Source organism: Ammospiza caudacuta, chromosome 32 (assembly GCF_027887145.1).
Source record: "Ammospiza caudacuta isolate bAmmCau1 chromosome 32, bAmmCau1.pri, whole genome shotgun sequence".
Taxonomy (NCBI): Eukaryota; Metazoa; Chordata; class Aves; order Passeriformes; family Passerellidae; genus Ammospiza; species Ammospiza caudacuta.
Genome location: NC_080624.1, coordinates 4,121,495 through 4,138,388, shown reverse-complemented (window position 1 = coordinate 4,138,388; position 16,894 = coordinate 4,121,495). Strand labels below are relative to the sequence as shown.

At 64.8% G+C, this 16,894-nt stretch overlaps 1 protein-coding gene across 1 annotated transcript in view; it reads right to left on the bottom strand.

Annotated features, from left to right (window-relative positions):
• Window positions 1–13: 13 nt before the first annotated feature.
• LTBP3 (latent transforming growth factor beta binding protein 3) overlaps window positions 14–16,894 on the bottom strand; it is a 24,831-nt gene continuing 7,950 nt past the window's right edge. Inside the window, exons 8-27 of the mRNA XM_058822331.1 lie at window positions 16,329–16,487; window positions 15,340–15,516; window positions 14,446–14,465; window positions 13,963–14,041; window positions 13,346–13,441; window positions 12,631–12,756; window positions 11,791–11,922; window positions 11,084–11,212; window positions 10,494–10,613; window positions 9,543–9,665; window positions 8,692–8,811; window positions 7,897–8,025; window positions 6,593–6,760; window positions 6,094–6,180; window positions 5,330–5,458; window positions 4,556–4,693; window positions 3,520–3,702; window positions 3,039–3,119; window positions 1,842–1,979; window positions 14–877 (exon numbers count right to left, since the gene is read on the bottom strand). Coding sequence (XP_058678314.1) covers window positions 732–877; window positions 1,842–1,979; window positions 3,039–3,119; window positions 3,520–3,702; window positions 4,556–4,693; window positions 5,330–5,458; window positions 6,094–6,180; window positions 6,593–6,760; window positions 7,897–8,025; window positions 8,692–8,811; window positions 9,543–9,665; window positions 10,494–10,613; window positions 11,084–11,212; window positions 11,791–11,922; window positions 12,631–12,756; window positions 13,346–13,441; window positions 13,963–14,041; window positions 14,446–14,465; window positions 15,340–15,516; window positions 16,329–16,487 — 2,480 coding nt within the window. The 3' untranslated portion in view covers window positions 14–731. The remainder of the gene's footprint in view (window positions 878–1,841; window positions 1,980–3,038; window positions 3,120–3,519; window positions 3,703–4,555; window positions 4,694–5,329; window positions 5,459–6,093; window positions 6,181–6,592; window positions 6,761–7,896; window positions 8,026–8,691; window positions 8,812–9,542; window positions 9,666–10,493; window positions 10,614–11,083; window positions 11,213–11,790; window positions 11,923–12,630; window positions 12,757–13,345; window positions 13,442–13,962; window positions 14,042–14,445; window positions 14,466–15,339; window positions 15,517–16,328; window positions 16,488–16,894) is intronic.

The window sequence follows — 16,894 nt, the reverse complement described above, 5'->3', positions numbered from 1 at the left end:
GGATCCGGGGGGCTCCTGGGGGCTCCCGGAGGGGATTTCAGTGGGGCTGGGGCCGGGTCCGGGGGGTCCTGGTGAATCCCGCGTGGTCCCGGTGCGTTCCAGGGGGTTCTGGGGGTCCCGGGGGGGTTTCAGTGGGGTTGAGGCCGGACCCGGGGGGTCCTTGGGGGGTCCTGGTGGATTCTGGGTGGTCCCGGGGCATCCCAGGGGGTCCCGGGGGTCTCGGGAGGTTCCCTGGGGGGGTCCCGGTGGGTTCCAGGGGATCCCGGGGGGGTTTCAGTGGGATTGGGGCTGGGTCCGGGTGGGTTCCAGGGGATTCTGGAGGGTCCCGGGGGTCTCGGGAGGTTCCCTGGGGGGGTCCCGGTGGGTTCCAGGGGATCCCGGGGGGGTTTCAGTGGGATTGGGGCTGGGTCCGGGTGGGTCCCAGAGGATCCTGGAGGGTCCCAGGGAATCCCGGGAGTCCCGGAGGATCCCGGTGGATCCCGGACGGTTCCGGATGGTCCCGGTGGATCCTGGGGGGGGGTCCCAGTGGGTCTCAGGGGGTCCCGGGGGTGGGGGGGGGTCCCAGGGGTCCCAGTGAGTCCCAAAGGATTCCGGTGGATCCCGGGGGGTCCCGGGGGTCCCAGGGGGTCCCCGAGGGGTTCAGCGGCGCTGGGGCAGGCACAGCCCCCCCGGGCGGTCCCAGGGGGTCCCGGTGGATCCCAGGGGGTCCCAGGGGGGGGTCCCCAGGGGGTTCAGCGGCGCTGGGGCAGGCACAGCCCCCCCGGGCGGCTCCGGGCGGTCCCGGCTTTGCAGGCACAGCGGAAGGAGCCGCTGGTGTTGATGCAGCGCTCGCGGGGGCAGCGGGGACCCCCCCGGGGGTCCCGACACTCATCGATATCTGGGGGGCACGCACACAGGTCAGGGACCCCCAAAATAACCCCCAAAATAACCCCCAATATTCCCTAATGGAACCCCAAAAATCCCCCCCCCCCCCCCCCCCCCGCGTGGCACTCATCGATATATGGGGGGGGCAAAAATATCCCCTGGGACCCCCAAATTCCCCCACCCGGGGGTCCCCACACTCGTCAATATCTGGGGAAGGGATGGGACACACACACAGGTCAGGGACCCCCAAAATAACCCCCAATATTCCCTAATGGAACCCCAAAATTCCCACCCTGAGAATCTCGATATATGAGGGGCCAACAGGGGGCAAAAATATCCCCTGGGACCCCCAAAATCCCCCCCCCACAAAGCTCCGGACCCCCAGACTCCCCCCGGGGGTCCCGACACTTGTCGATATCGGGGGGCCATGCACACAGGTCAGGGACCCCCAAAATAATGCCCAATATTCCTTAATGGAACCCCAAAATTCCCACCCTGGGGATCTCAATAGATGGGGAGGCAATAAGGGACAAAAATATGCCCTGGGACCCCCCCCAAAATCCCCCCCTACAAAGCCCTGGCACCCTGGGCTGTCTGTGGGCAGCGGAGACCCTCAGACCCACCCGGGGATCCCCAAAATTTAGGGGAATGCAGGAGTGAGGAGGGTCCTGACCCCCTCCCCACCTCCCAGTGCTCCAAAACCCTCGGTCCTGGGGGGGTTGGAGTTCCAGGGGGGGTCCCAGGGGGGATTTTGGGGTCTCACCGAGGCAGCGGGTACGGGCAGGGTCCGGTTGGAAGCCTGGGGGGCACTCGGGGAGTTTTGGGGGGTCCCAGGGGGGTCCCAGGGGGGATTTTTGGGGTCTCACCGAGGCAGCGGGTGCGGGCGGGGTCCGGCTGGAAGCCCGGGGGGCACTCGGGGGGATTTTGGGGGTGTTTGGGGGGGATTTTGGGGGTCCCCATTTTCGGGGGGCTCTCACCGAGGCAGCGGGTGCGGGCGGGGTCCGGCTGGAAGCCCGGGGGGCACTCGCAGCCCCCCCGGGGGGAGCGGAGGCAGCGCCCGGGGACCCCCCCGGGACAGGGACACTCAGCGGAGTCTTCCTCAGAGCTGTCCTCACCTGGGGGGCACGGGGGGACCCCAAATCAGAGGAGTTTGGGAGACAAGGGGACCCCAATTCTGAGGGGTCAGGGGGGGCTTGGGGACCCCAATTCTGAGAGGTTTGGGGGGCACAGGGACCCCAACTCAGAGGGGTCAGGGGGGCACGGAGACCCCAAACCGGGGGGGTCTGGGGTCCTAAATTGGGGGGGGGAGGCACGGGGACCCCAGTTCAGGGGGCTTTTGGGTCCTGAATTGCGGTGGGGGGGGCACGGGGACCCCAACTCAGAAGAGTTTGGGGTCTTAAATTGGGGGGGGGGGCACGGGGACCTCAGGGGGTCTGGGGGACACGGGGACCCCAACTCAGAGAGGTTTGGGGTCCGGAATTGGGGGGGGCACGGGGACCCCAAGTCTGAGGGGTCTGCGGGCTGGGGGACCCCAACTCGGAAGGGTTTGGGGTCCTGAATTTGGGGTGGGGGGCACAGGGACCTCAACTCAAAAGAGGTTTGGGGGACCCCAATTCTGAGGGGTCTGGGTCCTAAATTGGGGAGGGGGGGGAGAGGTTGGAGGGGCTCAAGATCAAGGTTTGGGGGCTCGGTTGTGAATTTGGGGGGTCCCAGGGGTGTCTCGGGAGGGGGGGGCTAATGGGGGGTCCCAGGTGGGTTTGGGGGGTTAAAAGGGGGGTCAGTTTTGGGGGTCCCAGGGGTTTAATGGGGGGTCAGTTTTGGGGGTCCCAGGGGGGTTTGGGGAGGTTAAAAGGAGGTTCAGTTTTGGGGGTCTGGGGTTGAGGTTGGGGTGGGTTTGGGGGTGGGTTTGGGGAGGGGGATATTGAGGGGGGGGTCAGTTTTGGGGGTTCCAGGGGGGGTTGAGGTTGGGGTGGGTTTGGGGGTCTCAGGGAGTTTAGGGGGGTTAATGGGGGGGGTCAGTTTTGGGGGTCCCAGGGGGTTAATGGGGGGGTTCAGTTTTGGGGGTCCCAGGGGGTTAATGGGGGGGTTCAGTTTTGGGGGTCCCAGGGGGTTAATGGGGGGGGTCAGTTTTGGGGATCCCGGGGGGAGGTTGGGGGTCAGTTTTGGGGTCCCACCTCTGCGGGGCCCCCCCAGGCTGAGGGCGCTGACGTCCCAGAAGGAATTGCTCTCGCTCTGCACGGGGGGGCACGGCAGGCCTGGGGGGGGGGGGAGACCCCCAAAATCAGCCACCAGACCCCATAGGGACACCCCGAGATCCCATAGGGACCCCTGACCCCATAGAGTCATCCAGGACCCCCAAACCCCCTCCCCCCAAATCCCCCCTTAGGACCCTATAGCACCCCCCAAATCCCCTCTAGGACCCTACAGCCCCCCCACATCCCCCCAGGACCCCCCAAATCCCCCCTGGAATCCCTCAAACTCCCCCAACCACCCCTCAAACCCCCCCTTAGGAAACTGCAGCCCCCCCTAAACCCCCTCAAATCCCCCTAAATCAGCCCTTTGGACCCTACAGTCCCTTCCAAATCCCCCCAAAATCTCCCCTAAGACCCCCCTAGGAGCCCCCAAATCCCCCCCAAACCCCCCCCCGTTGCTGACCTGGGGGCCGGGGGGCGCAGGGCCGGCAGTGGGGTCCCCAGCCCGCGCCCCCCCGGCAGCAGCACTCGTCCATGGTCAGGGGTCCCCCCCTGAGGGGCGCCCCACAGACCCCCTCGTCCCCCCGGCGCTGCCAGCACACGTCCCTGCGCTCCGGGGGGGGGCGCTCCGGAGGGGGGGGGCGATCTGGAGGGGGGGAAATGGTGGGGGGGGGGGGTCAGGGACATCTGGACCCCTCCCCAAAAAAACCCCAAATCCTCCAAACCTCTCCCAATGAACCCCCAAATCCTCCAAACCTCTCCCCAGAGAAATTATAAAATCCCTCCACCCTCCAAAAAATCTGGCAATTGCTGGGGGGGGGGGCAGGGAGCTCCGGACCCCCTCCCCAAAATGCCCCCCGACCCCCAAAAATCCCGGTAGTGGCTGGGGGGGTGGGCAGGGAGCTCCAGACCCCTCCCCAAAGAAACCCCAAATTCCCCCCACCCCAAAAATCCCGGTAATGGTGGGGGTGGGGGCTCCATTTACACGACCCCCACCCCCCATTCCCAGGCGTCTCACTTTTCCGGGGGAGGGGGGGGGAAGAACCTCCAAAACCCCCCCCCCAAAATATCCCCAAATTCCGGGGGTTTCTCCCCATTCCGGGGGTCTCTCCCCATTTTGGGGGTCTCTCCCCATTCCCAGGGGTCTCTCCCCATTCCGGGGGTCTCTCTCTCCCCACCCCGGGGGGTCTCACCGGGCTCGGGGCCGGGCAGGCAGCGTCGCAGCCCAGGGTGGTACCGAGCCCCAGGGGTCCCTCCCCATTGCCGGTTTTTGGGGGGTATCCCGGGGGTCTCTGCCCCCATTGCCCACCCCGGGGGTCTCTCTCTCCCTACCCCGGGGGTCTCACCGGGCTCGGGGCCGGGCAGGCAGCGTCGCAGCCCAGGGTGGTACCGAGCCCCAGGGGTCCCTCCCCATTGCCGGTTTTTGGGGGGTATCCCGGGGGTCTCTGCCCCCATTGCCCACCCCGGGGGTCTCTCTCTCCCTACCCCGGGGGTCTCACCGGGCTCGGGGCCGGGCAGGCAGCGCCGCAGCCCGGGGTGGTAGCGCGCTCCGGGCCCGCAGGTGCAGCGGAAGGAGCCGCGCGTGTTCTCGCACGCTCCGTCCACGCAGTTGGACTCGTCCAGACACTCGTCCACGTCTGGGGAGGGGGCGGGGGGGGATTATGGGGAGTCAGGACCCCCAAAAACCCCTGGGACCCCCCAAAAAAATCTCCAGGAGCCCCCCAAAAAAACCCCGGGACCCCCCCAAAAAACCTCTGTGACCCTCCAAGCCCGGCAGGAGCTGCCGGGATTCCCAGGGATTTCCTCGGGATTGTGGGGATCCCAAATACCATGGGGACCCCCCAAAACACCCCAGGGACCCCCGAAATACACACAGGGACCCCCCCAAAATCCCCAGGACCTGCAGCAACCCCAGGGACCCCCCCTAAAAAGTCCCGGGATCCCCCAAACCCACCAGGAGCTGCGGGGACTCGCAGGGATTCCCTCGGGATTGAGGGGATCCCAAACACCCCGAGGACCCCCAAAATACACACAGGGACACCCAAAACACACACACAGACCCCCTAAATACACACAGGGACACCCCAAAGACCCCCCAGAGACCCCCTAAATACACACAGAGACCCCCAAACACCCCAGAATCGCCCAACACCCCCAGGCTGTTTCAAGACCCCACCGCTCTCTCCCCGTGGCTCCCCCCAATCTCCCCGACACCCCCCGACCCTGAACCCCCCCAGGACCCCCCGGACACCCCCCAGGGACCCCCCCCTGACCCAGGCACTGTCTCAGGGCGCTGTCGTAGTCGAAGCCCGCCTTGCAGTAGCACTCGTAGCCCGGCTGGGTGTTCACGCATTTGCCGCCCTTGCAGATCTCGGCCCCGAAGAGGCCGCACTCGTCAATGTCTGCGGGTGGGGAGGGGGCTCAAGAGACCCCCGGGCGTGGGGAGAGGGCTCAGGGTCCGGGAGACCCCCGGGGGAAAGGGACAGCCCCCCCTCGGATGGAGGGGATGGAAGGGATGGGGGAAAATGGGGGGAAAATATGAGGGAAATGGGAAAAAATAGGGTGGAAAACGGGGGGGAAATGAGGGGGAAAAGGGGGAGAAAAAAGTGCAGAAAAACAGGAGGAAAATGGGGAAAAAGGGGAAAAATGTGGAAAAAATGGAGGGGAAAATGTGGGGGGGAAGGGAGGAAAAACGGGGAGAAAATGGGGAAAAACGGGGGGGGGAAATGGGGGGAAAAAGGGGGGAAGGAAGGGGGGGAAGAGTGTGGAAAATGGAGGGGAAAAACAAGGGGCAAATATGGAGAAAAATAGGGGGGGAAATGGGGGAAAAATAGGTAAAAATGGAGGGAAAATGGGGGGAATAACAGGGGGGAAATGGGGGGAAAATGGGAAAAATGGGTTTTCCTTGGAAAAACGGGGGCTGCAGAAACGCCCCCGGGGGATGGGGGCGACACGGGGGGACACGGGGGGGGGTGACATGAGGGGACACGGGGGGGGGGACATGAGGGGACACGGGGGGGGGGTCCCAGGCTCTCACCGCGGTGCGCGGGGATCCCCCCGTAGTCGAGGCCGTTGTCGTCCTGGATGAAACCCCTCCCGTCGGGACAGAGCGCCACGAACTCGGCTGGCAGGGGGCAAAAAAACGTCAAGGGGGGGGGGGTATTGAACCCCCAGAGCACCCTCGGGACCCCCACAGCATCACCGGTGTCCCCCCTTTCCCATAAACCCTGCTGGGGATGGGGTGGGGAAGGGTCGGTCCAACTCCCCCATTTCCCCCCAAACCCCCCAAAATTAGGTTGTAAATGGGGTCTTAGGGGGTCCTGAACCCCCAGAACACCCTCGGGACCCCCAGACCACCCTCGGGACCCCCACCCACCCCTGGTGACCCCAACCCACCCTCGGTGTCCCCCCCTTTTCCCATGAGCGGCCCACAAACCCTGTGGCGATCAAGTGAGGAAGGGTCGCTCCAGCCCCGCAAACCCCCCAAACCCGAGCTGCAAAGGGGGTCTCGGGGCTCCGGGGACCCCCGCGCGTACCCGAGGAGGGCAGGGGGCACGGGTACACCTCGCACAGGTCCCCCCATCCTGCCCCCACAGAGCAGCAGCACTCGCCCCGCGTCACGTTGGTGCCCAGCACGGCGTCGCAGAAGGCGGGCAGCTCCAGGCTCAGGTAACACTCCTTGCGTGGCGCGGGGGGGTCCCGGGCTGGGAAATGGGGGACAGGGGGTTAATGGGGACCCCAAAGATCCCCTCAGAGCACCCCCAGAGAATCAGGGATCCCCTAAATCCCGCAAAGTTGCGGGTATGTGCCTCCATGCCACATAGAGATAGAAAGAACCTTCTAGAACTGACCCCATTCCCCCCTTTTGAGGTGCAGAGTTCCCTGGGACCCTCAGGAACCCTCATGGACCCTGAGGGACACCGCCAGACCCTCAGGGACACCCCCAGACCCTCAGGGACACCCCCAGACCTCAGGAACCTCCCCAGACCCTCAGGAACCCCCAAAGACCCTCAGGGACATGCCCGACCTTCAAGGACACCCCCAGACCCTCAGGAACCCCCAAAGGCCCTCAGGGACATGCCCGACCCTCAGGGACAGCGCCAGACATTCAGGAACCCCCAAAGACCCTCAGGGATGCCCCCAGACCTCAGGAACCCCCCCAGACCCTCAGGAACCCCCAAAGGCCCTCAAGGACACCCCCAGACCCTCAAGGACACCCCCAGACCTTCAGGAACCCCCAAAGACCCTCAGGGGCACCCCCAGACCTTCAAGGACACCCCCAGACCCTCAGGAACCCCCAAAGGCCCTCAGGGACACCCCCAGACCCTCAGGGACATGCCCAGACCCTCAGGAACCCCCAAAGGCCCTCAAGGACACCCCCAGACCCTCAAGGAGACCGTCAGACATTCAGGAACCCCCAAAGACCCTCAGGGGCACCCCCAGACCTTCAAGGACACCCCCAGACCCTCAGGAACCCCCAAAGGCCCTCAGGGACACTCTCAGACCCTCAGGGACACCGCCAGACCCTCATGGACACCCCCGGACCCTCAGGGACACCCCCAGACCCTCAGGGACACCGCCAGACCTTCAGGAACCCCCAAAGACCCTCAGGGACGCCCCCAGACCCTCGAGAAGCCCCCCCAGAACCCCTCCGTGCCCCCCCCCAGCCCCTCCGTGCCCTCACGGAGGAAGCGGCGGCCGTCGGGGCTGGGGCTGAGTCCGGGGGGCAGTGGCAGCTGATGGACCCCCAGACCCAAAACCCACACAGAAACCCCCAAAACCCCTCAAAACTCCCCCAAAACCCCCCCAGGGACCACCCCAGCCCCCGACCCCCCCTCACGGAGGCAGCGGCGGCCGTCGGGGCTGGGGGCCAGCCCGGGGGGGCAGCGGCAGCTGAAGGAGCCCTCGAGGTTGGTGCAGGTGCCGGGCGGGGGGCACAGCCCCGGGTCCAGCGCGCACTCGTCGATGTCTGGGGAGGGGGGGGGAAATCAGAAAGACCCCCAAAAAAACCCCTCAAAGACCTCCTGGTATCGTGGGGAGGGGGCTTCACACCCCCACCCCAGGCTGTGCATACCTGGGGGGTTTCTTGGGGTTGTTTTGGGGCTTTTTTGGGGGTGCTTTGGGGGGGATTTGAGGCTGTTTAGGGGCTTTTTTGGCGGATTTTTGGGGTTTTTTTGAGGGCTGTTTTGGGGTTTTTTTGGGCTCTTTGTGGAATTTTTTTAGGGCTTTTTGGGGGCTGTTTTGGGGGGCTTTTTGGCGGCTGTTTTGGGTTTTTTGGGGGGTTTTTTGGAGGGCTGTTTTGGGGGTTTTGGGCGTTGTTTAGGGTTTTTTTCAGGGCTTTTTCGGGGCTTTTTTGGGCTTTCTAGGGGCTTTTTTGGGTTTTTTGGGGGGGCCTGTTTTGGAGTTGTTTTGTGGGGATTTTGGCGCTGTTTTGGGGTTTATTTGGGGCAGGGGTCTCGGGCTGTTTTGGGGGTCTCTGGGGGGGGGTCTCACCCCGGCAGCGGCGGCCGTGCAGCAGCGCGTACCTGGGGGGGGCTGGTTTGGGGTTTATTTGGGGCTGTTTTGAGCGGGTTTTAGGGCTGTTTTTGGTCTGTTTTGGGGTTTATTTGGGGCGGGGGTCTCTCGGGGGTCTCACCCTGGCAGCGGCGGCCGTGCAGCAGTGCGTACCCGGGGGGGCACAGGCACCGGTAGGACCCCGCCGTGTTCACGCAGTCGCCCCCAACGCAGGCGGCCGCGAACTCGCACTCGTCGATGTCTGGGGAGGGGGGGGGGGGGTGAGACCCCCGGGTGCGAGACCCCCCCCCCAAACCCCATAACCCACCCAAAGCTCCCCCAGACCCAGAAATCCCCCAGATCCACCCCCAAACCCCAGAAACCCCCCCAGATCCACCCCCAGATCCCAGAAACCCCCCCAGATCCCCATAATCGCCCCAGATCCCACTGACCCCAGACCCCTAAAACCCCCCCAGAGCTCCCCAAACCCCAATAACTCCCAGACCACCCCAGACTCCAATAACCCCCCCAAAGCCCCCCCAGACCCCAACGACCCCCAACCCCCTGAGGCCCCCCAGACCCCGATAATCCTCCCAGATCCAGACCCAAACCCCACCGACCCCCCAACCCCTAAACCGCCCCCAAACCCCACCAACCCCCTGAGCCCCCCCAGATCCACCCCCAGACCCCAATAACCCCCCAAAACCCTCAAACCTCAACGACCCCAACCCCCTGTGCCCCCAAAACCCCCCAGACCCCACTGACCCCCAATCCTCTGGGACCCCCCCAGAGCCCCCCAAACCCCTAAAACTCCCCCGAGCCCCCCTAAACCCCAAACCCCAATAACCCCCCAGATCCCAATAACCCCCCAGACCCAGACTCCAAAGCCCCCCCAAACCCCAACAACCCCTCCAGATCCACCCCTAAAATCCCCCCAACCCCCCCAAACCCCACCAACCCCCAGTCCCGACCCCCTCCCCGTTTTTGGGGTACCCTGGCAGCGGGGGGGGTCCCGCGCCGGCTGCAGCCCGGGGGGGCACTGGCACTTGTAGGATCCGGGGGTGTTCACGCAGCCCCCCCCGGCACAGAGACCCCCGGCCTCGCACTCGTTCACGTCTGGGGGACCCCCAGTGAGACCCCTGCTTTGAGGAGGGGTCCCAGGGGGGGGTCTGGGGTGTGGAGGGGGTGCCAAGGGGGAGTTTTGGGGGGTCTGAGGGGGTGGGGAAGGAGATTTGGGGGGTTTGGGGCGAGGGGGGTCCCAAGGTGGGGGTTGGGGTGTGGGTGGGGGGGTCCTGGGAGGGAGTTTCGGGGGGTCTGGGGTGGGAGTTTGGGGGGTTTGGGGTGGGGGGGTTCCTGGGTGGGAGTTTTGGGGGGTCCCGGGGGTTTTTGGGGATCCCAGGGTGGTTTTGGGGTGTCACAGAGGTTTGGGGGGTCCTGAGGGATTTTGGGAGGGTCCTGTAGGAGTTTGGGGTGTCCCAGGGTGGTTTTGGGGATCCCAGGGTGCTATTGGGGTGTCTCAGAGGAGTTTGGGGGATCCCAGGGGACTTTTGGGGGGATCCCAGGAGGGTTTGGGGGGGTCCCAGAGTGGTTTTGAGGGAATCCCAGAGGAGTTTGGGGTGTCCCAGGGTGGTTTTGGGGCGTCCCAGGGTGGTTTTGGGGGGATCCCAGAGGTTTTGGGGGATCCCAGGGGTTTTGGGGGTGTCCCAGGGTGGTTTTGGGGTGTCCCAGAGGTTTGGGGTATCCCGAGGGATTTTGGGGGATCCCGGGAGGAATTTGAGGGATCCCAGAGATTTTAGGGTGTCCCAGGGGTTTTGGGGGGGTTTTGGGGTATCCCAAGGGTTTAGGGGTTTGGGGGGGGATCCCGGGCATTTTTTGGAGGTTCTCGGGGTTTTTGGGGTATCCCGGGGTTTTTGGGGTGTCCCTGGGGGTCCCGGCGGTGCTGACCGATGCAGGCGCCGTTGAGGCCGCGGTAGCCGGGGGGGCAGGGGGTGCACACGAAGCCCCCGGGCTGATTCTCACACTTGGAGTCGGGGCAGGTGCCCACGTCCAGGCACTCGTTGATGTCTGGGGACATTTGGGGACATCAGGGATATTGGGGACATTGGAGACATTTGGGGACATCGGGGACATTGGGGACACTGGGGATATTGGGGACGTCGGGGATGTTTGGGGACGTCAGGGACATTGGGGACATTGAGGATGTTGGGGACATTGGGGACATTGGGGACATTTTGGGGACATTGCTCACCCAGCTGGGTGCTGCAGGAGTCCAGGGACATTGGGGACATTTTGGGGACATAGGGGACATAGGGGACAATGGGGACGTTGGGGATGTTGGAGACGTTGGGGGACACTGGGGACAATGGAGACATGGGGACATCAGGGACATTGGGGATATTGGGGGGACACCCCACAGTACCCCCTGTCTCCATCCCTGGTGGCTTCGTGTCCCCACCTCCTTCCAAGGTGTCCTGTCCCCACCCCAGTGTCCCCATCCCGATGTCCCCACTCCGGTGTCCCCACCCCGGTGTCACCTTCGCAGAGCGGTGGCCGCGAGCCCTTGCGCCGGTAGCCCGGGTGACACTCGCACTTGTAGTGGCCGGGCACGTTGGAGCAGGTGCCACCGTCCCCGCACACGTCACCCTTGGCGCACTCGTCGATGTCTGCGGGGACACGGGCGGTCACCGGCCCTGTCCCCAACCCCGGGCAGTGTCCCCAACCCCAGACAGTGTCCCCAACCCTGTCCCCAACCCCGTCCCATGTCCCCATCCTTGTCCCCTATCCCCAGTCCTGTTCCCACCCCTGTCCCCTGTCCCCAACCCCAGGCAGTGTCTCCCAACTCCATCCCATGTCCCCAAACTCGTCCCCAACCATGTCCTCAAGCTTGTCCCCTGTCCCTCACCCCGGCCAGTGTCCCCAGCCCCGGGCAGTGTCCCCAACTCCGGGAAGTGTCCCCAAACCTGTCCTGTACCCCCAGCCCCGTCCCCTGTCCCCAATACTGTCCCCAACGCCATCCCATGTCCCCAAATATGTCCCAACCCTGTACCCTGTCCCCAACCCCTTCCCATGTCCTCAACCCTGTCCCCAACCCTATGCACTGCCCCAACCTCCCATTCCATGTCCCCAACCCTGTGCCATGTTCCTTGTCCCCAACCCCTCCCCGTGTCCCCTGTGTTCCGTGTCCCCATCCCCGTGTCCCCATCCCCGTGTCCCCATCCCCGTGTCCCCGTGTCCCCGGTACCTGCACAGGTGCGCAGTCCCTTGTGCAGGCGCAGTTGGAAGCCGCGGTGACAGTGACAGGTGTAGGAGCCGCCGGTGTTCATGCACACGCCGCGCCCGGCGCCGCACGGCTCCGCCTCGCACTCGTTCACGTCTGTGCGGGTGTGTGCAGGTGTGTCACAGGTGTGTGCAGGTGTGTACAGGTGTGTCACCAGGTGCGTCATCATGTGTGTCACAGGTGTGTCACCAGGTGTGTCACAGGTGTGTCACCGGTGTGTACAGGTGTGTCACCAGGTGTGTCATCATGTGTGTCACAGGTGTGTCACCAGGTGTGTCACAGGTGTGTCACCGGTGTGTACAGGTGTGTCACCAGGTGTGTCATCATGTGTGTCACAGGTGTGTCACCAGATGCATCACAGGTGTGTCACTAGGTGTGCTCAGGTGTGTCACAGGTGTGTCACTGTGTGTCACTGTGTGTGTGACCCCCCCAGCCCTGCACGGCTCTGCCTTGCACTCATTCACATCTGTGTGGGTGTGTACAGGTGTGTCACAGGTGTGTCACAGGTGTGTCACTGTGTGTGTGACCCCTCCAGCTCCGCACGGCTCCGCCTCTCACTCGTTCACGTCTGCACAGGTGTGTACAGGTGTGTCACAGGTGTGTCACCACATGTGTCACCGTGTGCGTGACCAGGTGTGTGACCATGTAACCCCCCCCCAGTCCCACACTCATTCACGTCTGCAAAGGTGTGTCACCAGGTGTGCCAGGTGTGCACAGGTGTGTCACCGTGTGTGTGACCCTCTGACCCTCCCCGGTGTCCCCATGTCCCCCTGTCTGTCCCCCTGTCCGTCTGTCTGTCCGTACCGGTGCAGTAGCGGCGCTGGGGGTGCCAGCGGTACCCCGGGAAGCAGAGGCAGCTGTACCCCCCCGGGCCCATCACGCACTCCCCGGGCCCGCAGATGTTCCGGTTCAGTTTGCACTCGTCCGTCTCTGTTGGGGGCGGATTTTGGGGTCACCCCGGGAGACCTCGGGGGTCCCAAGGGGGTCCCAAAGGGGATTTGGGGGGTCTCAATGGGATTTGGGGGTGTTGCAGGGGGTCCCAACGGGATCTTGAAGGTCCCAAAGGGGTTTGGGGGGGTTTCAAAGGGATTTGGGGCTGCTGCAGGGGGTCCCAATGGGATTTGGGGGGTCCCAAAGGAGATTTCAGGATGCTGGAGGGGTCCCCAATAGGATCTTGGGGGTCTCCATGGGATTTGGGGATATCAATGGGATCTGGGGGTGCTGGGGGGGTCCCAATGGGAGCTTTGGGGGTGCTGGAGGGGGTCCCAAGGGGATCTTGAGGGTCTCAATGGGATCTTGGGGATCTCAGTGGGATTTGGGGGTGCTGGAGGGTGTTCCAATGGGATTTGGGGGTGTTGGAGGGGGTCCCAATAGGATCTTGGGGGTCTCAATGGGATTTGGGGGTCTGGAGGGGTCGCAATGGGATCTTGGGGTGTTGGGGGATCCCAGCAGAGTCCCGGGGGTCCTGGGGGGATTGAGGGGTCCCGGGGGGTGTTGGGGGGTCCCGGGGGTCTCTCACCGGTGACCTGGGTGGGCGCGATCTCGGCCGCGCTGCGCGTCAGCTGCTCCGGGGGCAGCCGCCAGAGCGGGGCCGGCGTGGGGCGGGCCAGGAGCGCTGGGGACAGCGGGGACAGTGAGGGGACAGCGAGGGGACAGGGTTGGGACAGCGAGGGGACAGTGAGGGGACAGCGCTCTCCGGCCCTGCCCCATCCCCATCTCTGCTCCTGTTCCCATTCCTGTCCCCAAAGTGTCCCCAACCCCTTCTGGCCACCACGGGCATGTCCCCTTCTTCATCCTGGTGCGTGTCCCCATACTGTCCCCAAAATGTCCCCAAAGTGTCCTTGAACTGTCCCCAAAGTGTCCCCATAAACATCCCCAAAGTGTGCCCAAACAGTGCCCAAAATGTTCCCAAACTGTCTCCATAAATGTCCCCAAAGTGTCCCTGAACTGTCCCCAAAATGTTCCCAAACTGTCTCCATAAATGTCCCCAAAGTGCCCCCAAACTGTCCCTGAAGTGTCCCCAAAGTGTCCCAAAATGTCCCTGCCCTGTCTCCAAACTGTCCCCCCCATGTCCCTCCCGTGTCCCTCCCGTGTCCCCCCCGTGTCCCCCCCGTGTCCCCCCTCCATGTCCCTTACCGGGGTACAGGGGGGGGTCGCTGCTCCCCGGGGGCTGCTCCAGGCCCTGCTCCTCCGAGGGGCTCCCGAACACCGGCAGCTGGGGGGGCACCGTGTCCGTCTGTCCCCTCTGTCCCCTCTGTCCCCCCTCCCATCCCCCCAAACCCTCCCAGCGCCCCCAGCCCCCTCCCCTTCATGCTTGTCCCCCACAATGTCCCCTCCCAATGTCCCCCACAATTTCCCCCCTCAATGTCCCCCCAATGTCCCCCCATTTCCCCCCTCAATGTCCCCCCAATGTCCCCCCATTTCCCCCCTCAATGTCCCCCCAATGTCCCCCCCTCAATGTCCACCCCAATGTCCCCTCCTAATGTCCCCCCATTTCCCCCCTCAATGTCCCCCCAATGCCCCGTCCCAATGTCGCCTCCCTCCAATGTCCCCCCCCCAATATCCTCCCCAATGTCCCCCCCAATGTCCCCCCCCCCCAATGTTCCCTCCCCCACTCACCATGGCCGGGGGGGTCCCAGCTGCGGGGGGGGAGGGGGCGCTGAGACCCCAAACTGACCCCCCCACCGTGGGGTGGGGGGGGGACACACAAAACAGGGGGGTCAGGGGGGGCTGGGGACATTGGGGGGGGTCACAGGGACATGGGAGGGGACATTGGGGGGGGACATGGGGGGGTGAGGGACATTGGGGGGGATTGGGGACATTGGGGGGGCACAGGGGACATTGGGGGGTCACTGGGACACGGGAGGGGTCAAAAGGAAATGGGGGGACCCCAGAGGAATTGGGGGGGCTACAGGGATATGGGGGGGGGGGGGGGTCACAGGGACATTGTGGGGGCATCACAGGGCCATGGCAAGTAGGGGACAAGGACAGGGTGAAGGTGGGGCACGGGGACATTTTGGGGTCCAGGGTTGGGGACGGGGACATTTTGGGGTCCGGGGATGGGACATTTTGGGGTCTGGATTTGGGGAGGGGGAACATTTTGGGGTCTGGGGATGGGACATTTTGGGGTCCGGGTTTGGGGACATTTTGGGGTCCGGATTTGGGTAGGGGGTGACATTTTGGGGTCCAGGTTTGGGGAGGGGGAACATTTTGGGGTCTGGGGTGCAGGGATGATGAAACATTTTTGGGGTCCGGGTTGTGGGGGAGGACATTTTGGGGTCCGGGTTTGGTGGACAGGATGGGGGACATTTTGGGCTCCGGGTTTGGGGAGGGATGGGACATTTTGGGGTCCGGGTTTGGGGTGGGTTGGGGACATTTTGGGGTCTGGGTTTGGGGTGAGTTGGGGACATTTTGGGGTCCGGGTTTGGGGTGGATTGGGGACATTTTGGGCTCCGTATTTGGGTTGGGGGGACATTTTAGGGTCCGGATTTGGGTCTGGGGTCCGTGCCCCACCTGGCGGCGGGGCCGCGTCGGGCGGCGCGGGGCTGGGGGCGGGCGGGGGGGGTCGCGGGGGGGTCCCGTCGGGGTGGATGTGCAGCGTGAAGTCGCTCTCGCCCTGGATGGTGAGGGTCTGGTGCGAGGTCAGCACGTGGTACCCCTTCCCCGCCGGGCAGATGGCCTTGAACGCGGCTGGGGGGGCACGGGGGTGTCAGGGGGCACCCCCAAACCGGGATGAGACCCCCAGGACCGGGATGGGACCCCCAGACCAAGGTAGGACCCCCCCCAGACCGGGATAGGGCACCCCGAACTGCCCTGGGACCCCCCCGGCTCCCCCCAATCCCCTGAAGGTATCCACTGGGTGGGAAGGGCTCGGCGACCCCAGACCCAGTGGGGAGGATTTGGGAGCACGGGAATCAGGGGGTACCCCCAGACCGAGCTGGGACCCCCCCGGACCGAGGTGGGACCCCCAGACCGGGATGGGGCCCCCCAAGCTCTCCCCAATCCCTGAATGTGGCCACGGCTGTCCCTGGGTTGGGAGGGCCCAGAGACCCCAGACCCACCGGGCGGATTTGGGGGAGCACAGAGGGAGTCCCAAACTGCCCTCACCCCCACAAAACGGTGCTGTTGGGGTGGCAGCGACCCCCCCAAAACCCCCCAGACACCCCCAGACCCAAAAACTGGCACTGTCAGGGGCAGAGACCACCCCCAAAGACCCCCAAACCCCCCCATACCGGTTCCATCAGGGGGTGAAGCCCCCCCAGAACCCCCCAGACTCCCCCAAATCCCCTCATACCAGTTCCATTGGGGGGGGTAGCGCCCCCCAGCCCCCCCGTACCGGTTCCATCAGGGGGTGAAGCCCCCCCAGACCCCCCCCAGACCCCCTGTACCAATTCCATTGGGGGGACAGCGCTGTCAGCAGCCCCCCAAACCCCCCCAGACCGCCTCGTAGCGGTTCCATCAGGGGGTGCAGACCCCCTCAGACCCCCCCAGCCCCCCATTACCGGTTCCGTCGGGGGGGCAGCGCTGGCAGCGCCCCCCCCAGGCCTTGCCCACGCTGCAGCAGCAGGTGCGCCGCGTCAGGCGGGTGGGCAGCGGGTGCTGGCACTGCTGGGAGCCCGAGACCAGGCGGAAACAGAGACCCCGCTCCTCGCCCGGCTCCGCTGGGGAGGGGGACAGGACACTGAGAGACCCCTCCCCAAAATACCCCAGAGACCCCTCCCCAAAATGTCCCAAAATACCCAGAGACCCCTCCCCAAAATACCCAGAGACCAGGCAGAAACAGAGACCGCGCTCCTCGCCCGGCTCCGCTGGGGAGGGGATGGAGACCTCAGAGACCCCCCCCAAAATAACCCAAAATACCCCAGAGACCCCTCCCCAAAATAACCCCGAGACCAGGCAGAAACACAGACCGCGCTCCTCGCCCGGCTCCGCTGGGGAGGGGGATAGAGCCCCAGAGACCCCTCCCCAAAATACCCAGAACACTCAGAGTTCCCTCCCCAAAATAACACCAGAACCCTCCAGAATCCCCAGGTTTCCCAAGACCCCCAGGATTTCCAGAACCCTCCAA